Genomic DNA, 27,886 nt, shown 5'->3' with positions numbered 1-27,886 from the left:
AATATTGCTTTCCTCTTCCAGTCTCAGCGAGATACCCTCCTGTGGCTGCAGCTCCTGAATTATGCTTTTAAGCCACTCAACTGTGGCTTTGTCAGCACAAGACAGAAGCATCCAACCCGGTCTGAATTGTAGGTTGCTGAATTTAGGCCTAATTGTTGCCTTTGGATCCAGCTCCACTATTTTTTCCAGAATCTTCTCTTTCGTTGCGGCTAGTTGTTCCACTGTTAGTGAAGATTCTGGATGGTTTTTGGGCATTATTCCTACCCTTATTGCCGCTGCAACCTGTCCATAGGATGGTTTGTTTTCTTCACCACCGCTGGTTATCCCAACGGTGGTGCCAACTCCCTTTTTCCTAGGATTTTCTGGCGTGCTCTCCTCAGACCGGATTCTCTTGGACCCTTTGCCCTTGGATACATCCTCGGGTGGTTTTTGTATAGGCTTTTGTGCCTGTTGTCGAGCCTCTTCATATTTAAGGCCTTGTTTTAACAGGTACTTAAACCTTTTTCGGGCAGCGCCACTCAGTTTCTCTCTTTCGGTTTTTTTTTTATTTAGTCCTACCGTTTTTAGACTGGAAAATAGACCCGTAAATGACCCAATGTTTCTGGTTATTTTCTTTCATTCAGCTCGGGATATCCCCATGCATCGCTCCCTAAGGAGCACGTCCAGGGATATTCCGGGTCGGAAGAGGGGGTGGTTTTAGTTGGTAGGCGGCTGGTGATGGGGGGCATGTGGGACGCATGGGCCATACTGTGGTTGGTGCGCCCTAGCGTGTTCTCCTCTCCTGTCCGAGTCCAACAGTACTAGGGACTCCTTCCCTAGTCTGCTAAGAGCGTTCCACCTCAGTCCAAAAAAAAAGTTCTTTACCCGTGCGTCATTAATACATGGCGAGATAAAACACATACTTTTTATCTAGCATTATTCTCTTCCACGCATGAAACTAAAGGCAAACCAGCTACCGCCTGTTATTAAGTAAAAACACATGTTATTTTTATGAGCGCTCTAGACTCAGTATATTGAAAATAGATAAGTACAAAAAAGACGCTTAGGAATGTTTTCAGATTTTAAGTACAATTTGTGACGTTTCTCGTGTGTTTACTTTTGTGGCTGTCAGTCTGTTGAATTTTTTGCTGTTTTTTTGTCGAATTTTTGCATTTTGAGGTTTTTTATACTATACAAACAGTTTTTTTCACAACTAATTTTATATTGGAATTTGAAAAGGTAAGTGTATTTTTTTTTGTTAAGGAAGTTTTGTTAAGTGACAGTTAAGGAATGGCTGACTGTGTTAAATTTCCGCCAAAGTGAATGAAATGACAAAAATAAAATATGGTTATGCATTTTTTTTATAAATTGTTTATTTATTTATCATTAATGACATTAAAAGAATTTATTAAGCTACTTAATACAAAAATGTAGCTGTAATTCTGCACCAAAACTTACATTTGACATTCTATTTATTTGATAACGTCAAATTTTAACCCGTGATCGGAGCAGTAGCTACTTACTGTCACTTGCTGTTGCGTTTAGTAAAGGACATCGCACACATCTTATGGAAAATATAATGTCACTCAAATTCAATAAAATTTATACGATTAGATTCGTTTTAATATAACGATCAATTCTTATCATTGCGCCAACTCTTAATTATGATTAATTACGGCGCAAATTGCAATTAAAGTTTATCGAAATCACATTTTTGGAGTCCATAAAATGTTAGTTTACAATCATTATTGCTCTGAGTGCTATTCATGACAGCTTAAATCCCGCTGGGCCTAAGCGGATTAGTGAAACTAATCCGCTGATTTATGGAGTACCGAAAATCTGGGTATTTTAAAATATTTTTCTCTCTCTAACTTATGTACCTACCCATTTGATTTCAGATTTATTTATATCAATTTCTGCTCTTATTTTTGAAAATAGAGAGTTGGCGCAATGATAAGATTTGATCGTTAATTTAAAACGAATCTATTGGTATAAATTTTATTGAATTTGAGTGACATTATATTTTCCATAAGATGTGTGCGATGTCCTTTCTGACTTATTTCATATGCTTTAAATGATGACGCAAGGGTAGAGAAACCTGGACTCAACTGTAACTGCAGATACACTAAGAGCTTTGGGTATTGTAGATCACCTTCTTCAATGGATTTCGGAATTTGTTAGTGGCCGTACACAGGCAGTTAATTTGGGAAGTGATACTTCAATTGAAATATCGGTACCATCGGGGGTGCCGCAAGGCTCCCATTGTGGATCTGTTTTGTTTAGCTTGTTTCTGGTTGATTTAGTACCAAAAATAAAAAATTGTAGTGTTCTTATGTTTGCTGACGATGTAAAACTGTTCCGAAAAATTCAATCCTGGAATGATGCTGTTATATTACAGGAAGACCTTAATTTGTTTTGGAAAACCAATTACATTTGTTTATTATATAAATAACTTGCCATTAGCCTCTAAAAATGAAGTATCAGATTTGGGAATCTGGTTAGATACCAAACTGTCTTTCTCAAGCCATATCAAACAAACAGGGCAATGAAACTACTGGGATTTACCTAACGCACATCTGTAGACCTGTCTTTACTCACTTTTAGAAGACTTTATTGTGGTCTTGTTAGTCCCATTCTAGAGTTTGGATCAGTTGTATGGTCCCCATCATACAACTGTTACATTGAACAAATTGAAAGAGTCCAAAATACATTTTTGAGGATAGCAGCTTATAAGAGTGGAAACTGGAGAGAGGAATATGACTATCAGTGGGTAAGAGGTAGTCTGAATTTACCAACACTTGAGTCAAGGAGGACATTGTTAGATTTATGTTTCCTACACAAAGTTATTAATGCTATTGACCTCAATTGTTATCCCTTATTAATGTTAAACTTCCTTGTAGAAACAACAGACAGTCAGAAATCTTTTCAGTGCCATTTCAGCACAATAATTATGGTATAAATGAACTGACTACACGATTGGTCTGGAGTGCCAATAGCCTGCCAAGACAAATGGATATTTTTGACTATAAAATTAGTTTATTTAAAAAACAATTAAAATGTATCTTATAATAAGTGATCTATTTTACATGTCAACCCTAGTATAACCTTGCTAGCTGTATAGTAGCTGTTTGATATTTAAACATTTATTGTTAAGCTGTAGCTTTGTTAAAACTGTAAATAGACGCTGTTAATAAATAAATAGATATCTAGGACATTAAGAAACTGTCTATTATCAATAAGAGCATGGTTGGTTTGGTGATGTGTGAGCTCATTGGACCATGTCTATTTTGTGTTTCTTGTAATTTCGAGTGTCCTAAACAGATTCAAATTCTTTATAAAAATGTGTTCTTCTTCTCTTCTCCTTTTCTTTGGTTGGTGTATGTGCATTGATTATACTTAAATTGAAGAATTTTTCCCCGGTTTTAAAAATATTTAATATGTGGCCGATCAGTTTGAAGTCAAGGACTATTTGCTGCACTACCTTGAAATATAACAGCAGTCATCCGCCAAATGTATGAGGCCTTCTTAATATACAGCTGTAATATACATATTGGTGTATTCTGTGTTGTGTTCATTAGGTATCCTATCTACTCTGCATGTCCTAAATTGCTGTAAAATCGACCTTGTATTTGGTTAGCGCCATTGGTTTCATTTCAGGTGAAATTTTTTAAGTTATTTGTCTTGTTTCGTAGCTTGGATAACTTCAGTAAATTCTATCCAGTATTTTAGCTTCACATTTCATAACAATATTTGTTTAGAGGGTGAAGGTGTTAGCCTCATGCCCAAGTCCCAACCTGGAGGGCCAGGAACTCTTCTGTTAGCATTGCCACGCCATATATTACTCTGTTTTGGTTCGTGAGTGATATTTATTTTCCATCTACCTGCTGACCTTAGAAACGATTAGGGGTTTCCCCTATCAATTACCTGGGGATGCATCCAACGGAAGACTGTGTACCTCTCATGGTTCATAAATTATTAATTTTAAGATAAAAATTTCACAAAGACTTAGTTGTTATTTATTAATCTTCTTCTTCTTCATGTGCCTTATCCGTTGCAGACGTTGGCTATCATCATAGCAATTTAATTTTGTTTGCGGTGTCTCTGAATAACTCAATCGATGTTAGTTCCAAACATTGGCATAAGTTCTCAAACAATGACCGTCTTCTTCTTCCAGATCCACGTTTGTTCTCTATATTACCCTGTATTATCAGTTGGAGTATACTATATTTATCAAGTCTCATAATAAGATCGAGATATTCAAGTTTCCGTTTCTTAAATGTAAAATAGATTTCTTTTTGTTTTCCCATTCGGCGCAATACCACAATGTTGATGGTGTGAGTATTCCAGGATATTTTGAGGATACGTTGGTACACCCAATTTCGAACGCCTCTAGCTTTTTCATTAATGTTTCTGTTATTGTTCAGGCCTCTGCCACATACAGCAAGACTGGAAAAACATAGCATTTTAGCAGCTGTATTTTTAGTGGGAGAGATATGTCGCATTGGGTGAATATATTTCTCATGCTGTTAAATGTTGCTCTGGCCTTTTCAACTCTAGATCATATTTCAGTTGTTTGATCCCATTTTGAGTTGACTACTGTTCCAAGGTATACATATGAGTCAATGTGTTGAATTAATTGGTTTTTTTATTTATTAATAACAACTTTAATTTAATAAATAAAAAATAATACTATAGACATACCTCAAAGGCTTGTAGCATTACTTCAGAGCTTTCACTCTCATCTGCATAATTTTGTGGGCAAACAAATAAAATTCTAAGTTTATCCATGATGTTTAAAATATCGGTTTCACAATGAATTATGGGCAAAATTTATTACAAAATAATAGATGATTTTTCAAGTAGGTACATTCAGTGTCTAAGAGATCTCATTTTGTTTTAATTCATCATTTCACATTAACCTCCTGGAGTGTTGCTAAAACATAACATTGCATTAATTAATTATATGAACACTTGAACAGATTTTTATATAAAATCATACAGTAACCACCACGCTACTAGACACAAGTGTACATTGAGGTAATACAGTCCTAGACCCTTCACTTATTGCACTGTTTACTTTTATGTCTAGTGACGTCTAGAATGCCAGAAAATGTATAGAAACCAATATAAATATAGAAAGTTGGGGCGTCGATTTCAAGAAATGTTGCTGGCTAAATGGGCGCAGTTCCCAAAGGCCATAAAAGAAAAAAACAAAAAATAGAAAGTTGACAGTTTATAAAACACCTGTATTTGAAGTTTATAGTTGTCATTGTATTAAAGTTGTAAAAGTTATAAAATATTGTATGTAATAATGTTGGTGTTTGAATAAAGCTTTTTTTAAACCAGAGTAACAATACTATTAATTAATGTATTTTTTGTATGGAAAAACAATTATTTTGAATAGTTCCGTGACAGACATCAAAGTCGCAAGTGAGAAGGGGCCAGATTAGCCCATGTCTAGAAATTAGGTACTCGTGTGTCTACTAGTGTGGTGCTTACTGTATACCATATAAGTGATAGGTAAGTTTATTTGAAATTGGAAGTCCTAATACATAAACAATTTTAAATAAAATTAAGCCAATAATAGTGTCTGTAAAATAAATGAACAAAATTAAAAAATAAAATAAACAATACAATAAACAAGTAAAATTTAAAGGTGCTAAAATGATACAAACTACAGTTCAAAATATATAAAACCATCATACAACCAATAGCAAAATATGGTGCAGAAACATGGATCATGACAGAAAAGACAATAAACCTTAACACCTTCCAAAAAGGATATTGAGAAGGATATTGGGACCCATCTGCAACAATGATTTGTGGAGAGCAGGTTCAACCACAAGTTTAAGCAACATTAAAAGTATCCTCTAAGATGTAAAAACACAATGATTCTAGATTGGTTAATGTATGAACCTATAAAGAATGAAAACAGAACACCTATACTGCGTTCCACGGTCACCTTTCAGTACAGACTCTTATAAAGAATAGTGTTGCCAAGAGACATTAATATTTATATTAAATAAATTTTATCACCTTTCAGTGCAGACTCTTATAAAGAACAGTGTTGCCAAGAGACATTAATATTTATAGTAAATAAATTTTAAAGTATTTTTATACCTCACTTGGTCTATTAAATTTGTCAGTATGTATGAGAAATCTTGTAAGCTGTCAAAGCAACGGGAGTTTAGCTCGGTGGTAGCTCGTTCGACCAGAGATCGAGAGGTCCCTGGTTCGAATCCGTGTGTTATCTAACTTTTTTTTTATTTTTAGTATTGTTTTAATAAAAATTTTTGGAAAGTAGTAAGTAAAAATTAGTTTTGTTATGAAGCTATTTCCTTGTGGCATTTTTATAATTAAGTATTTTCTATGGGAAATAAGCCACAATTTTACTGAAAAATGAATTTATTAACGTTTCGAAGCCCAAATCGGGTTTCGTTTTTAAAATACAAAATACTATTGAATAATATTATAAAATAGAATAGTATTTTGTATTTTGAGAACGAAACCCGATTTGGGCTTCGAAACGTTAATAAATTAATTTTTTAGTAAAATTGTGGCTTATTTCCCATAGAAAATAATTAATTATAAAAATTAGTTTAATCGTTAAATACAAATAACCTGTTGACAGTATATTTATTTCGTTGAAATCATATAATAGAAGTATAACTTCTTGCGTAAAGTATAAATACGTGCGTATAAATACGTTGCGTATAAATATGTGCGTACAAAGTACATGTGTTAAAAAGTACGTTTTTAAGGCACTCATGTGAATTGCAGAATTCGCTTCACTCATTCTGCAAACTTTCACATGCGTGCCTTAAAATCTTACTTTTAACACTTATACAGTACGTAAATCGTACAGCTGGACATAGGGAATATACATTGAGAGAATTCTGGCAACTGCGCTAACCTGTGTTAGTTGAAGCTTCTGTTCGAGTACGAGTTTTTGGTGCAATAGAGCTGTTAGAACGAATATAATGAGTGAGTTTTGAAGCAAGGCTGTCCGTAAATAAATCAAAAACAAAGTTTATGAATAATGAGTTAATAATTTTACTTTAATTTTTAAAATATTTTTAATTTAAAAACTAATTTCAAAACTAAACAGTTTTCCCATTCCCTTAGGCCAAAAATATTTAGCTACTACATTGTCATATTTTGACGTTTATTTGTGTCAATCGAAATGAGTTATTAATTTTGAGGTTAATGCTCCTTAATGCTAACAACCATATTGTCATCGAGAGACCTCAGTTGCCACAATTATCTCAATATAATACAATTTATGTATTTATGTAGCTAAATATGTACAATGTATGTTCCCTATGTCCAGCTGAACGATTTACGTACTGTATCATAAATATCTATTAAGGCTATCGGTACATAATTCGCAAATATTTTACGGCTATCCCTATTTTTCTGTCTTTACACGGCAAATTACGTGTAGTAAAATTCACACTGGTATGGATATGTAAACATTACTAGAATGTCATTCTACTTGAAAATGTCATCATTAACTTAAAGAGATGGCTTTTGAATGTTCTTGGATAACTGTTATATTTGTATAATTGCAAAGTATTAATTCCGTTAATAAATGTGATAATTTTTTCACTAACTATGTATTCAGGGATTGTAATAATTTATATGCACAAAAAAACTAATACTCAATAGAGAAAAGAAGAGGAGAAGTGTTAAGGTGATTTTTTAATAATTTATTGTTACTATGGAACACTTACAATTTTGAACATCTTTAACAACAAAACACTTGGATTTCTGTGTGGATACACACACACACACACACACACACACACACACACACACACACACACACACACACACACACACACACACACACACACACACACACACACACACACACACACACACACACACACACACACACACACACACACACACACACACACACACACACACACACACACACACACACACACACACACACACACACACACACACACACACACACACACACACACACACACACACACACACACACACACACACACACACACACACACACACACACACACACACACACACACACACACACACACACACACACACACACACACACACACACACACACACACACACACACACACACACACACACACACACACACACACACACACACACACACACACACACACACACACACACACACACACACACACACACACACACACACACACACACACACACACACACACACACACACACACACACACACACACACACACACACACACACACACACACACACACACACACACACACACACACACACACACACACACACACACACACACACACACACACACACACACACACACACACACACACACACACACACACACACACACACACACACACACACACACACACACACACACACACACACACACACACACACACACACACACACACACACACACACACACACACACACACACACACACACACACACACACACACACACACACACACACACACACACACACACACACACACACACACACACACACACACACACACACACACACACACACACACACACACACACACACACACACACACACACACACACACACACACACACACACACACACACACACACACACACACACACACACACACACACACACACACACACACACACACACACACACACACACACACACACACACACACACACACACACACACACACACACACACACACACACACACACACACACACACACACACACACACACACACACACACACACACACACACACACACACACACACACACACACACACACACACACACACACACACACACACACACACACACACACACACACACACACACACACACACACACACACACACACACACACACACACACACACACACACACACACACACACACACACACACACACACACACACACACACACACACACACACACACACACACACACACACACACACACACACACACACACACACACACACACACACACACACACACACACACACACACACACACACACACACACACACACACACACACACACACACACACACACACACACACACACACACACACACACACACACACACACACACACACACACACACACACACACACACACACACACACACACACACACACACACACACACACACACACACACACACACACACACACACACACACACACACACACACACACACACACACACACACACACACACACACACACACACACACACACACACACACACACACACACACACACACACACACACACACACACACACACACACACACACACACACACACACACACACACACACACACACACACACACACACACACACACACACACACACACACACACACACACACACACACACACACACACACACTCGTGCATCCTCAGTGAAGCTATGCAGTCACAACTCTGAAAGAAATATCAACAATCTGCCTATTTAAGGGAAACCATGGCGATACGATGATTCCACCTTTTAAGACACACACACACACACACACACACACAATAAAGCAAAAATGTGCAAGTTCCCTATTTTGGGAAAAAACAAAAAACAAGGAATTATAGTTCTGCAAGCAAACTAAGAGAGTCATTAATATTCATCAGGGGTGTACTATTGATGGAAATGTGTACTTAAATAAACAAGAGATCATTCCATAAAACAGGTAGATCCTTTGTTGATAGAATTTCACACCTTGAAGAATAGCACCCCGCTGAGCCGAGTATTAATGACTCTCTTAGTTTGCTTGCAGAGTTTTACATGTTTATTTGTGTTTTTTATGTTTATTTATAAATGTTTTTCTCTTGGAGCAAATCTTAATGAGGAATTCTGCTTTACATAAAATATAACGCGAGAAATACAGTAGAGAAGATTTTTAATAGAAATCATTATTCATTCTTTTGGAAAACACTGATCAATGCAAGGCATTTACAAACAGCATAAACGCCAAAATGGCCACTTTTTAGTTAGCTGCACCAAAAAATACGATTTTAATATCCGCATGAGACAGTCAACACGGCATAACCACACACAAAGTACAATAATTTTAATATTGGTTTAAAGTTTTTATAAACGCCAATTTAGTCACGTGTGTGGACACCGATTGACATAACCGCCAAGCGCCGGTAAGAGAAACATTGTGTATAGTTTGGCCCAGTATTACTACTAAAGATATGTATCATTGCAATTTCTATACACCAGTAACATGATTTTACTTACCTCTGCTAGGTTTTCAATTTGTATCGATTTTTAAAGCGTAAACCGAATTTCTTTAAAAACTTACAAGGCGTTTGTGCCAAAACCAAATATTTACATCGTGGTTGACACAAGCGCCATCCATCCATGGTATTCTTATGCAGGTTTCATATTTAAAAATTGCGCACATAAAAAGATTATTTTAAAATTTTCTATTGTAACTTTGTACTAGTATGTTGAACGATTCTTTTTAGGTATTACAGCAAAGTTCAAATTGTTTTTAGATAGCTAAAAATGACGATTGATTTTTGGCGTTCACGCCATTTTTTTGTTGGAGATGAATAGCAGAAGTAGTAAGAAAATAATGTCGTTACCAAAGAAAAATAATACATAGAATTACAAAATGATAAGAATTATTGTAATTTTAGTGATAAACACATGTACACAAAATGTACACATGTAACTGAAACAAATCAATAAAATTATACAAAACACAAATACAATAATAAAATACAACAACATTGCAAGATGAAACCTAATTATCACATGGCAAGAGATCTCCTCAGTTGGCCCAGGCTTATATTAAACAGATCCATATCAAAATCGTTAAGGAAGCACATATATCTATCTAAAGGCATGTTTCTACCGTAGGATGTTCTGTGAAAGGCCGTGTTAAAGGTAACATTGTAGCGTAAACCTGGATATGGAACATTAAATCTTATACTATCCAACAAACTGGGACAATCAATAAGTCCATTAATGATTTTGAAAACAAAGACACCTCCCGAAATATCACGCCTAACACTAAGGGGAGCTAATGATAAACGTTGTTCAATCCCAGTGTAATCATGGTTCTCAATATAAGTCTGAGTTTTATAAGCACAGTATTTTAGGAACTTATGTTGGACTTTTTCAATAGTGTCAATATGTATTTGATGGTACGGAGACCAAACTACCGAACAATATTCTAATATAGATCTGACTAGACAACAATAGATCAACCTAACAGCATCAATAGAGAAGTATTTAGAGTTTCTTTTAACAAATCCAAGTAATTTAGAAGCTTTTACGGATAATGAATTGATATGTTCGACAAATGAGAGCTTTTCATCTATGATAACACCTAGATCTCTAACAGACGAGACATATCTAAGAGGTTTAGTGTCTATGTGATAAGCAGTATCAATTCTGTTTAACTTACGAGAAAAACTAATATAACAACACTTCTCAACACATAACTGAAGATTATTGCAAATGCACCAATCAAATAAGCGATCCATATCAGCCTGTAAAAGTGTCTGATCCTCAGTATCATTCACAACACGCCAAAATTTTACATCATAAGCTAACATTAAACATTTACTATATAAGAAGCAATTAACGATATCATTAACAAATAAGTAAAAAAACAGGGGAGACGTATGCCCACCCTGTGGAACACCAGAACTTACAGTAATAACATCAGAAAAAAGACCACCCACTTTAACTCGTTGGGTACGACCAGATAAAAAGTTTTTAACCCACTCAACAAAATGGACGTGAAAACCTACGGATGCCAATTTATTAAGGAGAATTTGGTGATCAACACGATCAAATATTCAAATGCCTTACTGAAATCCGTATAAATAGCATCAATCTGCTTACGATCTTCCATATGCTTTAAGAGATCAGATTGGTAGCAAACTAGATTCGTTACTGTAGATTTTTGTCTGCAAAAACCGTGCTGAGATTCAGAAATCAGACCCCTGCACACCCATGACAACTGCTTAGCTACCAAACTATCAAAGAGTTTGGGAATTGCGGATTGAATGCATATACTACGATAATTTTCTATGTCATTCTTCTTACCTTTTTTAAATATGGGTACAACAAAACTCTCCTTCCAAGCACCTGGAAATGTAGAAGACTGTAAGGATTTATTAAATAATAACAGTAATGGCGCAACAACAGTGCAGACACATTTTTTTAAAAGGAAATTAGGAACACCATCTGGTCCGCTGGAAGTTTTGTTTGGAAGAGAACATATACCATCAAAAATATCAGTGACAGTAAAGTCAGTGATATTGAAGCAAGCACCGATGTTGCTAACTAAATGTGCACTGGGTAACTTGAGATCGTTATTACTGGGTAAGTAAACAGTCTGAAAGAAATCTTTGAATAAATTAGCAATACCTTGTCCATTAGAAGCTGACCGTTCATTATAAAACATCAAATCAGGAAGGCTGTGACTAGACAGTTTATCCCTAATATATTTCCAAAAAAAATAAGGGTTATTCTGCAATTCAGCATCTAAACCTCTAATATACAGGGAAAAGCATGCATCAGACAACCGTTTACATTCTGATCGGAGACGAGAGAAATTGAAATAATTAACATCAGACCGATTCTTCATGTACAGAGAGTGGGCATACTTCTTTTCTCTCGTCAAACATCTAAGATCATGAGAAAACCACTTAGGAAAAGTAGAAGATCTATAGCGTTTCAAAGGTAGAAAAAAAGCGATACCTGTAGCAAGAATTTCATTGAAGACTTGAGTTGATACATTTATATCGCTATAACCTAAGCATTCCTGCCAATCTACAGCAGCCAAGAAGTTATTAAACTCAAAGTAGTTGCCGTTCTTGAAATCATAGTAGAATTCATCATAGGACAGACATGAAGAGGAGGATGTGTTTAAGACCATCAAACTAGCTTCATAGCCGAAATGATGTAAACTAGAGTTCAAGAGAGGATCACCCGCCTTTGTGATAACCAAGTCCCTATCGTTAGAGAAAACCAGGTCTAAAAATACATTTCTGTCATTAGGTAAAGAGTTTAGTTGGTAAAATTTTAGGTAACCATAAGCTTGTGCTACATCAACAGCTGGATCACCTCCTGGACAATGAACTAGGACACCAAACTCATCATTGGACCATACTGCATTTGGTAAGTTGTAATCGCCAAACATGTAAATATTAAGTGATGGATACTGAAGAACAATTTCTTCCATGGATTGGCAGTGCCACATGTATGCTTCCCGGGGAGAATGAGGAGGAATGTAAGTAGCCCCAATAATAAACTTGGACTTACCAAACTGACACAAAATAAGAAGTTGTTCAATATGGTCTTCATTGATAGAGATATAATGAGATTGCAGCTTGCTCCTAACAAATATCAGGACACCTTCTTCTTAAAGTTCCATCTCCTAGCGGAGGTTGGATATCATAATAGCTATGGTCACTTTGTTGGCTGCTGCTCTGAACAGTTGTAATGAACTACAGTTAAATCATTCTCTAAGGTTCCTCAGCCAGGAGATGCGTCTTCTTCCTATGCTTCTTTTTCCTTGGATCCTTCCTTGCATAATAACTCTCAGCAGCTCATATTTCTCTCCTCTGGTAATGTGACCCAAATATTCTAGTTTTCTTGTTTTTATACTGTTCATAATTTCTAACTCCTTATTTAAACGTCGTAGCACTTCAACATTGGTAATCCTTTGAACCCACTGAATTTTCAACATTCTTCTGAACACCACATTTCGAACGCTACTATTTTTCTTATATGTTGCCTTTTCAATGTCCAAGCTTCCATTCCGTATAGTAATATAGCAAATATGTAGCATCTTAGAGCACTCAATCTGAGAGGCAACTGAAGGTCTTTGTTTGTAAGCAGTGTCTTCATTTTTATAAATGCTTGCCTTGCAGTTTCAATTCGGACTTTAATTTCTTTGCTTTGGTCATTTTTGTCATCAACCCAGGTTCCCAGATATTTGTATGTCTTTACTTTTTCTATTTGGGTTTGCTCTAGTATTAACCTTTCATTTCCATGTTGTGTTTTTGAGACAATCATAAATTTAGTTTTTTTCTTGTTTATTTTGAGTCCATATCGAATGCAATAATCGTTAATTCTATTTAACAATTCTTGTAGCGACTCAAGGGTGTCTGCCATTATAACGGTGTCATCAGCGAATCTTATGTTATTTACTGTTCTTCCGTTTATAGATTCCATCACTTAGTTCCGCTATCGCTTCCTGAAATATAGCTTCACTGTACACGTTAAACAGTAGCGGCGACAGTACACAACCCTGTCTTACCCCTCTCTTTATATCAATATTCTCGGACTCTTGTTCGTCTATCTTTATATTGGCCTTTTGATTCCAATACAGATTGATGATAATTCGTAAGTCTCGTCTGCCTATATCTCTGTTTTTCAATAATTCTATTAGTTTTTCATGTCGGACTCTGTCGAACGCTTTTTCGAAGTCGATGAAACAGGAATAAATATCCAGGTTCGTATCTAAGCATCTTTGAGAGAGGACATTAAATGCAAACAATGCCTCTCTTGTTCCAAGTCCTTCTCTTGTTCCAAGTCCTTTGCGGAACCCAAATTGGGTATCATCCATATCATTTTCTAGCTTTCTGTATAATCTTCCATGAATCACCCTTAGAAATATTTTGAGGGTATGGCTTATCAGTGATATTGTCCTATAGTCTGAACAATCTTTGGCATATATTGTTTTAGGTATTGTTACAAAGGTGGACACCAGCCATTCCTGAGGTATTTTTCCGGTTTTATATACTTCATTAAACAGATCCAGTAGTACAGGTAGAGTTTCATCGTCTAGACATTTCAGTAATTCTGCAGGTATTTCGTCTGGACCTACAGTTTTTCCGTTTTTTGCGTTTCGTATTGCTTGTTCGGTTTCCTCCATTATGATCTCTGGTCCCGTTTCGCTATCGATTTCTTCCGGTTCTTGTCTATTATCCTCAAACAGATCTGTTATGTACGCCTTCCATTTTTTTAATTTCTCCTTGACTTCTATAATAATTTTTCCATTTATGTCTTTAAGAAGGCCATCTTTCTTTTTTCGCTGTGTATTTGTGATTTCCTTTATTTTCTTATGCATATTAAAGCTATCATGTTTTTTAGAATATTCCTCTATTTCACTGCATTGATTTGTCAGCCAGGTGGATTTGGCCTCTTTTATTTTCTTTATTATTAACCTCTGTATTTCTTTGTATTTTGCCTTATTCCTGCCTTTATGTTTTCTTCTTTCCTCCATTAACTCTAGGATTTCTGAAGTCATCCATCTCTGTTTTTTTCTTATTTTTGTCTGTAATATTTTCTTTCCTGCCTCTACCAACGTTTCTTGTATCATGTTCCATTTGTCATTAACATCTGTTGTCTTTATCACGTCTTGTTTGATTTTCTTTAAGTTATCATTTATTTCTTGTTTTAAACTCTGACGTATAGGTTCTTTTTTATCTTTCGAGACATCGAATCGTGGTATATTTGTTTGTTTTTGGATCTTTTTTAATTTTATCTTCATTACGCCTACTAGTGGATTATGGTCTGAATTTATGTCAGCTCCGGGGTATGTTCTCACAGACTTTATAGTGTTTTTATATCTGGATTTGATTAAAATGTAATCTATCTGGTTTCTTACAATGTGATCTTCCGAATCCGCCGGTGATTTCCAGGTATAAAGTCTTCTTTTAGGTAGTTTAAATAATGTATATATTACTACCAGCTCCTCGCTTTGGCAGAATTCGACAAGTCTGTCCCCCCTTTCATTTCTTTCATTAGGACACCACCCCCATTCAATTTGTCACTAGATTTCAGACTTCTGTCACAACGAAAAACATCAAAACCATCACATCTCAATTCACTGTCCCTGAAGTTATCATTCAAATTACTCTCAACTAGTATGATTATGTCGTATGGACAGCATGACACATTTATTAACAAATCAGAAAGTCTTGTACGCAGGCCACCAACATTCTGATAGTACACTGTTAATGGGTAAGAGCAAGGTTTTTTGGTTTTGATTTGACGACTACTGGCTCACCGTGACGGAACTGGATAGACAAATTCTCCTCACCCACATTTTCTCTCTCCAATAACGACTTTTCGCTGCTTTATAAGCCTCTTGTTCCATTTTGGTTTGATCACCAGACATTTTATATCTAGATCCACTAAGCTTATTGCGAGATTTCAGGGCCAATTTTACAGTGTTAGAGTCACAGATAACTTTGACTGGTCTAGCACGATCAGTGACTTTACCAATATGTAGTACATGAGTAATTGTAGATTCTTCATTCTGTATACCAATCATTCGGAAAACCTCATGAACAATATTTTTATCATGGTCAATTCGATCATTTAAAAGGGTGGAATTGGATTCAGGAATATTGTATAATATGAGATTATTAGCTCTAACTAAGCGCTGTTGTACTTCATAGAAAACTGAACTAGTTTTAGTTTCGTTTTTTGTTTGATTTTTTAAATTAGCCAATTCTAGCTCTAAAGAACTAATCTTATCTGTCAGTGCTTTAATCTCTCTGAGCACTGCTGGGGCAGATTTGAAGGCATCTTTGCAATCACGACAGAAAAAAAACATGGATCTTTTCTGCAATGCAATCGCCCTAAATTCAGTGCTAGACAAACCAAGACATTTCGCATTTAGGTGAAATGGTAACTGGCAGCTATCACAAACGGCAATTTTATCATCATCAGCAATTTTATTGCAACCACCACATGTAAATTTGCCAGACATAACCTCCAATATATAAACAAAACTTGTACTAGGTTAAAACATAAAAACAACTACAGTCTCCACTTGAGGGACAGATTCAACTTATAAAGAAGCACAAACACTAATGGAATCAATTAAAATCAGACTGGTATATAGGTCTGGATCCCGCGTATGAAAAAAAAGTTGATTAATAGCAAGCTGAAAATTTGTTGATAGCTTAAGGGTGTCTAGTCGGACAAACTTTGATCACTGGAACACTGGAACAGGGGAAGTTTTAATTGTGGAATAGGTTAAAAATTTGGAACGGTCAGACCACGAAAACGGCACATGTATTTTGTCCGACAGAACAGACTTAAACTCTCCGAACAGAGATTAAACTCTCATGCAAAAATCAGATTGCTATTTATCACCAAATGGGTGTTTTAATGAGTGGAACATGTAGAATATGTCAAATGACAGGAATTATGACAGGTGATAAATAGCAGTCTGATTTTTGCATGAGAGTTTAATCTCTGTTCGGAGAGTTTAAGTCTGTTCTGTCGGACAAAATAAATGTGCCGTTTTCGTGGTCTGACCGTTCCAAATTTTTAACCTGTTCCACAATTAAAACTACCCCTGTTACAGTGTTCCCATATATCAAAGTTTATCCGACTAGACACCCTTAAGCTATTAACAAATTTTCAGCTTGCTATTAATCAACTTTTTTTTCATACGCGCGATCCAGACCTAATAGTTAAAGTTTCATGCATAACGATTAACAATGTATACATAATATTTGTAATAGTCCCTCTACTGAGAATTTAAACCGTACAGACTGACAATAATTGTATTGGCTATAATACCTACTTCTATATTCCCCTTATGCCTGGTTGCACCAACAGATCTTAAGGTCCAGCTTAGCTAAGCTCTACTTATAGATAGGGCCTCCTTGAGTATCACTTACGTTGCACCATAATTTTAGATTCTTACCTTATTATCAATTATATCTATTATTATATTATGGTATTTTTATTGTAATATATTATAATTATATTATATTAATTCTTATGATATTCTCGACTTAAGCTTAAGATCTGTTGGTGCAACCGGGCATTAGAAGCTTATAACCTTTATGATGTTCAGGGCCGCGTTTAGGTCAATAAACGCCCTAGGCAATACTGTAGTAGCCGCCCTTCAATCACGTACCATTTTTTCGAAAAAAAAAATTGCAGAAATTTGCAAAAATACTAAAAATGAATTCAAACTACGATGTTTATATACCTATAACAGAAAAAAATTTCATTCCAGTTCGATCACATCAGACTTCTTTTCAAAAAAAAAATTTTTTCTTGACAAAATCGACAAATTGTTAACACGTTCTTGCGCCATACTTAGTGTGACCAACTAGTCCGAAAAATCCGGGACATGGCCCGAATTACGAAGTCGTGTCCCGGTGTCCTGGACAAGGCTTCCGGGCCATCCGAATTTTCAACGTTTTGGTAAAATTCTATTTTGAAATTTTGAATACGTTATTCTTCTAAGAATTCACAAGAAACTGAATTGGTGGGACGAAAAAATTCATGGTGGGTCACCGTCATTGTTATAAAGCAAATTTCATCGCAAGGTAAATAAAATTTTAAGAAACAAGCAATACAAACAGTGAATATATTTTGTTCGTTGTCGTTGAGGTCAATTTAAAATATGAATGGATTGCTTTTTAAAGGTTTTCTTCTCATTTTTAAGCAAATTCAATCGTTCGACAAAAAATATGATACTTAGTAAGAAGTAATCAGCATAATGATGTTCTGAAGCTGTTTTCTTGGGCATATTTGACAATTATATTTTGGATGGGATTAAGCCACAATTGGTTGTAATGATAATTACATTTTTATACTAACCTAAATTTATATTTACATGGAAATCCAACATCAGCTGATTTTCTAATTTTTCTTTTTTTGAGAACGATTTGCCGATTGGAAGTCGAAACGTCAAAAACAACAAAAATGTAATACTTATCATTACAACCATTTGTGGCTTAAATCCCATAAAAAATATCATTATCAACATAAAAATGTTAAATAATCAATAAAACGATGATATTAAGTTTCTATATTAAAAAATGGCCCGATTTTCATTGAAAAGTCCCGGATTTCAGGTATTTTTTCAGCCTTGGCCCGGATTGGACTGAATTGGAGTTGGTCACACTAGCCATACTTGATGTGAAATTATTTTTAATTATTGACGTTTTCGAAAATGACCTTTCAGCGGACACGTTGGCAACTGGGATGCACAAGTAAATGTGCAAAGCAATGCCAAAATTAGGGAAAATATCTTTCAATCCACTTAGTGCAGTCACTGAAGGTTTTCACCTCCGATATCGTTGAACCTCCTTCAATTTTCATGCAAATTGGTGAGTAGTTAGAGGATACCTCTAGGAGTAAAGGTGACATGATGCCAACTTGCGCTTTTACCGTGGTGGTGAATGCCACCCCTTCTCGAGGATGAAAATTATTTTTTTAATAATACCATAAATCGATAGAGAAACAAATTCTAAGCAAAATTTGATATATAAAGTTATTAATATAAATCAATACTTTTTGAGTTATTAAAGATAAAGATTTTTTTAATGCATGTTTTAAAGCTGTTTTTCACTTAGAACTCAATAACTATAAGCTTTTACAAAAAAGTTATTATTATCAAAATTGAAGATAATAAAAAGCTGAATACACTCCTTACTTAAAGAACTAAACTAATGTCAATTCAAAGTGAGTTATGGGTAATTGAATGTATATTTTTTTCAACGAGTACTCAAATCTACATAAGTATTCAAGCTTAAATAACGGGAAAAGATGCATTTTATAAAATATACCTACTAATTAAACACTTGTTAAAGTACTTCGGAGTACCTATCAAATGAGCTCTAGTAGAAGTTAATATCATCACAATTAAGCAAGTTATGATGAAAATAAGAGAACCCTTTAGAACTTTTTAGGAGAAAGTGAAAAATAAAACATACACCATTTCCACAAAAATTAAAATTTATAGTAATCCTTAGCAGAATTTCTTTATATTAGCATAAATAATGATTTCAACAATTTTGACCGATTTAGAATTCATATTAAAAATAAAAAAAAAAATTAAAAAATCAGAATTTTTAAGATTTTCATTTCCTTTTGATAATAACTCCAAAAATACTTAATATACGTAAAAAGTGATATATGTAACCAAATTTTAGTTTTCTCTGTATCAAATATTTTAACTTTTTATATCGTAAAAACTAACGGAGGTGTTTAAAAAAACAATAACTTTTTTGGAAAAATTTTTAAAAGATAAATTTTGAAAAATATTTGGTGCATAAATTTTAATGCTATCAACTTGTTCGGGGGCTCATTTGTTAGATATTTGTAAGTACTTTGACAAATATTTAATAAGGTTATTTTATAAAATGCACCATTTTCCCGTTCTTTAAGCTTGGATAATTAGATTTGGGTAAACGCCAAAAAAAATATACATTCAATTACCTTAACTCACTTTTAGTTAACATTAAAAGGTTTTTTCAGTAAGGAGTTTATTTCCTTTATTATTAGCTTCATTTTTCATATTTCCCATTAAAAATAGTTTCAACAATAGAAAAACAAACACTTCTACATACGCACTTCACCTTCTAGATCATAATCATTCTTTCAATGAAGAGTTTCAAATTCTGCATATTCAAAATAAAGGCCTTAAGCTATCTTTTTTAGAATCTATGGAAATTAATAAATTGAAAAATACGGATATAATTCTGAATGACCAACTCGAGACAAACAGCTCCCCACTCCTCAACCTCTTCAGTTAAAGACTTAAAAAGGCAAACACATTGTAAACTATATCACTTGAGAAAGGCATTCTGCCGAAACAGCTGTAGTCACTTAGTTGTAATAAATTTTGTGGAAGTATAGAAAACTAACCTTTTCAGTGTTTTATTGTTAGATAAAAATAATTTATTATTAGCTTCAATTTTGGTAATAATAACCTTTTTGTAAAATCTTATAGTTTTTGAGTTATTTATGAAAAATCGGATAAAAACATGCATTTTTCTCACAAAATATTAAAATTTTTGATCTTTAATAACTCAAAAAGTTTTGATTTATTTTAATAATATGTAACAAATGTTGCTTAGAATTTGCCCCTCTATCGAATTCTGGGGATGATTTTAATAAAATAATTTTATAATTTTCACTCCCGAGAAGGGGTGGCATCCACCCCAGGGTAAAAGCGCAAGTTGACACCGTGTCACCTTTGTTCCTTGAGATATCAGATATCCTCTAACCACTCACCAATTTTCATGCAAATCGATGGAGGTTCAACGAAATCAGAGGTAATAGCTCATATCCACCTCAGTGACTGCACTAACTCTTCTTTAAATATTAAGATATGTCAATTATTGGTGATTTTATTGTGGTATTCAAATGACCCTTTAAGTGAATGCATTCATGCATGAATGATGTATCTTGGTCGTCTTTATTTTGTACCAGATTTTCAGCTTCTTTAATAATTTCTTCACTGCTTAATTTTGGCAAATCTGTTAACACGAAAACGTTAATAAATAAGTCGATAAGGTTCCAGACGTCTATTTAGGTCCCTTATCAGAGTGTCGATTATAATATACATAGAATGTGTGGATTTTCATCTCATTGCTAGCTAAAAAGTTTAGTTCATCATCGGCCCCCTCATCAAATTGATTTTTTCTTTTTGTTTTTTTATTTCTGTATATTATGTTTTATTTGGGCACAATTTTTTCGCTTCCTTGCGTTTAAGTAATTTGAAAGAGCTTCATGCTTTTTAATGACAGAACCCAGATTCACAATTTTTATATACAAATATTTTTTGTACAGTATTTTTGCCGCCCTTTCATAATGTGCCGCCCTAGGCAACTACCTATATTGCCTAATGGATAAAGCAGCCCTGATGATGTTTATATTACAGAAGCTTTCAGCAATCTTTGATGCACGGTTATTAGACTTTATTATGGTTGCCTTGACCGACTGTGGTGGGGAGACTTATATTTTTGACTTTACGTCACAAGAGTACACAATCCCATATTTTTAAATGATTTTCGATCATTGAATGTGTGTTATTGTGTATATAATGTGTATTATTTGTATCATTATTATTAAATAATAAAACAAATAATACACATTTTATCTTATACCGGGTGGTGAATCGTAAAACGGGACATAGGAAACTCAATGTAAAATTCTAAATTGTTGAATTCCTGCTTCCCTAATTATTTTACATCAAAATTCATGAGAGAATACTTGTAGAGAATTAAAATCTATATTAAAATCAAAAGTTAAAATTGTTCTATGATTTAAATGCATTCCAAAATTTTGAAAAATATGCTACATTTGCCACAATAGGTATGCATTTAAAAGTTAGGCCACACGTTATTATTTAACTGACAGTGCTCACACCATTGACTGAATAAAAAATCTTTATTATTAATACTTTCTCCGCAACTGAGGGTATCTTATCATCTGTATTGTTTTTAAACAATAAATGATAAAAGAAAAATATTGACAGTTCAAAAATGTGAACATTATTGCATTGTGTGCGGCCTAATTTTGGGCTGAAAAACTGAAATGTATTACATTTTTACAAAATTTTGGAATAGGTATGTTTATTAATTCATAGACCAACTTTAACAGTTGTTTTCAATACAGATTTCAATCCTCTACAAATAGTTTCTAATGCCTTTTGATGTAAAATAATTAGGGAAGCTGGAATTCAACAGTTTAGAATTTTACATTGAGTTAATGCAAAATTTTGACGCATGTCAAAATTCTCAATGTGTTTTAATTGTATTTATTTTTTTCGAATCCTGAGAAAACTAATAAATATTTTTGAAAAATTTAAACTCAGAATGAAAGACTACATTATTACCGAGGGCCGAAAGTCCCTGAAAACTTCTATAATGTTTATTTTAATAAGTTACAGGGCTGAAAATAAAAGAGAAGTGTGATATTTAATTTAAAATATTTGATTCAATAGAAACTGCTTGTTTATTCTAAGGGTCTTTCCGCCCTCGGTAATAATGTAATCTTTCATCCTGCATTTAAATTTTTCTAAAATACTTAGTTTTCTAAGGATTCGAAAAAAATCATATTACGATTCAAATGACAGTACACTCTTGTGACGTAATCGCACCCTTAATGTTCATTGGTTAGTCGATCTAGGCAACCGTAGTAATGTCTAAGAACCGTGTCTTTGATGAGCCAACAAAAGCTATAACAGAAGAAGACATATAATTTATCCACGATCTCATATGTTTTAATTTGGCAGCAGATAATGGTTTGGATACAAGTACAATTAATCAGGATAAGGAAATGCAAGCAAGGGAACCAATAAGAATGTTGATCCAAATATTAAATTTGACAGTGATTATGAATAAGTATCCGTCGATTCAGAAACTTTTTTTTGATTAACGACGTTCTACACCTGCGTTGTGGGGTATGCCTCTCAGAGGAAAGGGGGGAAACTTATATGCAAGCGAAAGTTGGTAACAATGCATTTATAGCAGAATACTCAAATCATATGTTTCAGTATTGAATATTCTATAAAAATAAATTATAATAAATTACGGAATTAATTATAATAAATAAATTAAAAATAAATGGTACGGTAAACAATCCCCATTTTTTAATATGTTATTCCTTACAAAAAAACCTTTAATTTAAGCACAAATAATTAAAAATCGTAAATTTGGGTCAAAAGTTATTAACTTTTTAAAAATTCCCATAAGAGCCCATGTTAAAACTTAACTTTGACCCTTAATAGTAATTAAATGGCACGGTAAAACAATTTTTAAAAAATCAAGTCTTAGTTTTTTGAAGTAAACTATAACATACTAAAATTTCATGCAAATCCTTAATTCTTTGCCGAAGGTGTAGAACGTCGTTAATTAAAAATAAAGGCTGTCAAAAATCTTCATAATTTTATAATTTCCTTTGTTGGCATTAACGATAATTTTTAATTCTCGTATTTTTTTCATTTATGGCATATATCCCTTTTAAGCGCCATATTGGCTAACGTTACAGCTATGCAATCGACATAAACGACAGAGGTAAGTTTGGCATATTCACCAGTGCTATATTTTGATTTGGCATAGGTAAGCTCCATTTTTTAACTTTTAATTTATTTCATCTTATCTTAAGCCACATTAATGTTCACGTGATATCATAATTTGAAAAAAAAATCACCAATTTTATGAGCCACTGTTCAGATAAATAGAATTGGTGAAAATAAAAATAATCAGTTTTTTGTGTTTCCTGAAAAATCAAGTTAATGTCGTTTATGCAATTTGGTGCAACAAACAATTCGGTTTCAGAGGATTGGGAACAAGGGAAGCTTTGTTCTCAATGTTAACATTACTTCAACGATCATGGGAAGTACAGAAACCAATTTACGTCTGCTTTATAGATTTTGAGAAGGTGTTTGATAGAGTTTAACATGATAGGTTGTTTGAATATCTAGAAATGCTTGGAATAGATGATAAAGATCTGAGACTTTTACAACATCTATATTGGAATCAAGAAGCTTCTATTCTGGTAGACGGCAAAGAAACAGACAAAATTTGCATTCAAAGAGGTGTCAGACAGGGTTGTGTGTTATCCCTAACTTTGTTTAACGTATACTCAGAAATAATTTTTAATGAAGCCTTGGAAGGACAATGTGGAGTTCGAATCAGGGGAGAAACTATTAACAACATCAGATATGCAGACGACACCGCGATCATGGCTGAAAATATCGAAGATCTTCAATTCTTGATAGATCGAGTCACTAGAGAATGCTTCAATAACGGACTTAACATAAATGCAACAAAGACAAAGTTACTTGTGGTTAGTAAACAAGACGTCGGCCCTATGTAGCTAATTGTCAATGATGAATCAATAACAAAAGTTAACCATTTTAAATACCTAGGATGTTGGATAAACGAGACACTAAATCCGGATGAAGAAATTAAAACTCGTATAGAAATTGCAAGAGCAGCATTTATGAAACTTAGATCTATTCTGAGCAACTCTCAGCTGAACTTACAACTAAGAATCAAGTTCCTAAAATGTTATGTGTATCCTGTATTACTATATGGATGTGAAACCTGGATCATGAAGGTTAACATGATGAACAAATTAGAAGCCTTTGAGATGTGGTCGTATCGTAGAATGCTCAGAATATCTTGGGTTCAACGCATTTCAAAAAGAGAAGTCTTAAACAGAGTAGGTCAAGGCGAAGGTGACTTAATGAAGATGATAAAAAAGAGAAAACTTGAATATCTGGGGCATATAATGAGAGGTAGCAGATACAGGATGCTGCAGTTAATACTCAATGGAAAGATCGATGGAAAAAGAGGAATTGGTCGAAAGAAATATTCATGGCTCCGAAACCTTCGTCAATGGACTGGCTTATCAGCAGATCAATTGTTACATGCCGCACAAGATCGAGAACGATATCGGCAAATTGTTATGGATGCTACCCACGCCTAAAAATTTGGGCAGGGTACTTAAAGAAGAAGAAGAAGAAAAATCAAGTTAATGTCGTTTATGCCGTTTTGGCTTGGCACTGGCAGCGTCGATTTATCATGAATAAAATAGGAGTTAAACTTTGGGTATGGTTATCATTATAATATAATCATATTATGATTTTATAACTTTTGTAACAATGATATTTGATTTAAATTAAATAACAATAAAATGGAAGAGCAGTTTTCACAATATCTGATTTGATCTGATTACTTTTAGAGTTTATTGTTAAAAAATCATGCCTTGGGAAGGTTAAATAAATTTCATAATTGTATTCTGTATGTACTTACCACCTTATCAAATGTTATAATAACTACTGGCAAATCGCTTCTAATCTAAACTAATAATCAACTAATATAATGAAAATGTAATTAATTAAAAATATAAAATTAGGAAAAACTTTGTGTATTTTCCGTTTTCCTCATTTTTAAAATCTGCTGTCAATGTCAAATGTTAGTGTTACCAAATTTATAAAATGAAAAGTGTCAAACGGTGTCAACGGAAACCAGTGGTCCCGAAAGAGTTAAAATAATATTTTTTATTTCTCTAACTTTATTTATCTTTGTACAAATATTTTATTTTTGTATCGGTTATCAAATATTAAAAACTTATATTAATTAAGAAAACAATTCTAGTTTTACTAAATACAAGTGAGGCCTCCTCAGTGTAGGTGGCTATAATTAACTCATTAATAAATTTCAGAGAATAAGAAAAAAAGAAGAATTGTTGAAAATTTAATTTGACACATTTGACAAGTCATTTTTCATTTAAGTTTCATTTTATGAGAAGAAGTAGAAGTAGGAATGTAGGAAATCCGAAGTCGAAAGTAGAAAAGAAGAAAGAAAAAATTAAGGTAGATGAGAGATACTTGCGGTTAGCGAAAACCAAATACTTTGGCTTCGGAGCTTCTAGACAATTGACAGTTATAATTATTGGGGACTTAGAAATTTTACACCCGTATTTTGATCTCTAATAGATGGTTTGTTTAAACCCTAAATTTTCCTTTAAGGTTTTTCTTATTAATTGAAAACAATCATTTTTGTTTAAGAATATTTTTATTATGTGAAATATTTATGTTTTTCTTTGGTAGTAGGTACCTACATGGTTAATTATTTGACTGTAATTTATAACTTTCCTACGGTTAATTATTTTATAGAGAAATTCAAAATACTGGTAAAATTGCTAAGTCCCCAAGAGGTACCGAACTATCGTTATAAGTAACATATCCTATACATATATAAGTACATATAAGGTACCTACATGACAAAGTTTTTTATTTAAAATATTGCTAATATGTACTATATAATTAGGTTAATAAGTATATTTTGAATTTCATTTACATTTATATAGATAATCTACCAAGCGAAGTGAGGTTTTTCATTTACTGTCTTAAACTCAATGATGTATAAGTTGTATATGATATATAAGTAGTATAGGTACAATATATATACTTTTCAAATTGCCCGCCAAATCCAGAGAACTGTCAATTGTCTAGAAGCTCCGAAGCAAAGTATTTGGTTTTCTCTAGACGCAAGTGATGAGAGATGAGTTGATGTTGACAAATATTGACAAAATATAGCGATAAACATTGAAGACAAAGAGTTATTAACAGTTATTAAATATTACCTTCTATATTGTTTCTTATTAATATAAATTTTGGTAAGTTTTATTGTAGATGAAATAGCCAATATCATTTTTTGTTAAATTCTTTTACATTGTTCCATTTTTTAGCAAATTGAAATGGGTTGTGATGGTGGTACCATTCCAAGACGAGACGAACTTGTTAAAGTTAAAAAGAAGCCCGAAGCTAAAGATAAGAATGCAGAACTAGCATTCAAGTGGAGATGTTGTTTTATAACTCAAGAAGTTCTCCAACAACCAATTGTTGTTTGCCACCTGGGAAAATTGTACAGTAAAATGTCTCTAATTGAAGCCTTGCTCGATAGAAGTTCATTGCCAGAGTCGATCAAGTACATTAAGAGTTTAAAAGATGTTAAGGATCTTAAGTTGACCCCAAATCCAGAATTCTTGAAAGAGGAAGGCAAGAAGGAAGGTTCTTTGGACAATAGAGCTGCACCTTACATTTGCCCAGTATTGGGACTAGAAATGAGTGGAAAGTTTAGGTTAGTATTTTTTGTAATGGCATAAATATTAATGATTCAGCCAGTCGCAATCAGATTTATAGTATAATGTGTAGTGTGCACAGGGTTACCAGGTGTACTGATTTTTCAGTAGACCTACTGATTTTAACCTCAATCTACTGAGAACTGTATAAAACCTACTGATTTGAACTCCAATTTACCGCTCTACTGAAACTTTTACTGAAAAATCTAAAAAAATTCAAAATCCAACATCCAGCAACGTGTTAAAATTCTTTCGTTTCACTTTACCTAAATTTTGGGCTGTTTAGAATTTTCTTGGTAATAATGATGTCAAGTGGTTAGCCTTATGATAACAAGGGACTCTGCGTCGAGAGAGAATTGCTTTGTTTTCAATAGACAATATAGTGGAGTCACTGAAGGTTTTCACCTCTGATTTCGTTGAACCTTCATCAATTTTCATGAAAATTGGTGAGTAGTTAGAAGATACTTTAAGGAACAAAG

The 27,886-nt window shown here is 33.9% G+C and overlaps 2 protein-coding genes across 3 annotated transcripts in view; one reads left to right on the top strand and one right to left on the bottom strand.

The window, feature by feature from the left end:
* Positions 1 to 25,741, bottom strand: part of LOC126887702 (DNA topoisomerase 2-binding protein 1) — a 254,947-nt gene extending 229,206 nt beyond the window's left edge. For both annotated transcript variants that reach the window (XM_050655370.1, XM_050655371.1), the window contains exons 1-2: positions 25,574 to 25,741; positions 4,681 to 4,912 (exon numbers count right to left, since the gene is read on the bottom strand). In XM_050655370.1, coding sequence (XP_050511327.1) covers positions 4,681 to 4,767 — 87 coding nt within the window. In that variant the 5' untranslated portion in view covers positions 4,768 to 4,912; positions 25,574 to 25,741. The remainder of the gene's footprint in view (positions 1 to 4,680; positions 4,913 to 25,573) is intronic.
* A 334-nt stretch (positions 25,742 to 26,075) lies between these two features.
* The window catches only part of LOC126887703 (replication termination factor 2), a 33,783-nt gene continuing 31,972 nt past the window's right edge, over positions 26,076 to 27,886 (top strand). Inside the window, exons 1-3 of the mRNA XM_050655372.1 lie at positions 26,076 to 26,145; positions 26,833 to 26,942; positions 27,015 to 27,406. Coding sequence (XP_050511329.1) covers positions 27,024 to 27,406 — 383 coding nt within the window. The 5' untranslated portion in view covers positions 26,076 to 26,145; positions 26,833 to 26,942; positions 27,015 to 27,023. The remainder of the gene's footprint in view (positions 26,146 to 26,832; positions 26,943 to 27,014; positions 27,407 to 27,886) is intronic.

Source organism: Diabrotica virgifera, chromosome 7 (assembly GCF_917563875.1).
Source record: "Diabrotica virgifera virgifera chromosome 7, PGI_DIABVI_V3a".
Classification (NCBI taxonomy): domain Eukaryota; kingdom Metazoa; phylum Arthropoda; class Insecta; order Coleoptera; family Chrysomelidae; genus Diabrotica; species Diabrotica virgifera.
The sequence above is the reverse complement of the archived record's forward strand: the minus strand, read 5'-3'. Positions and strand labels throughout refer to the sequence as shown.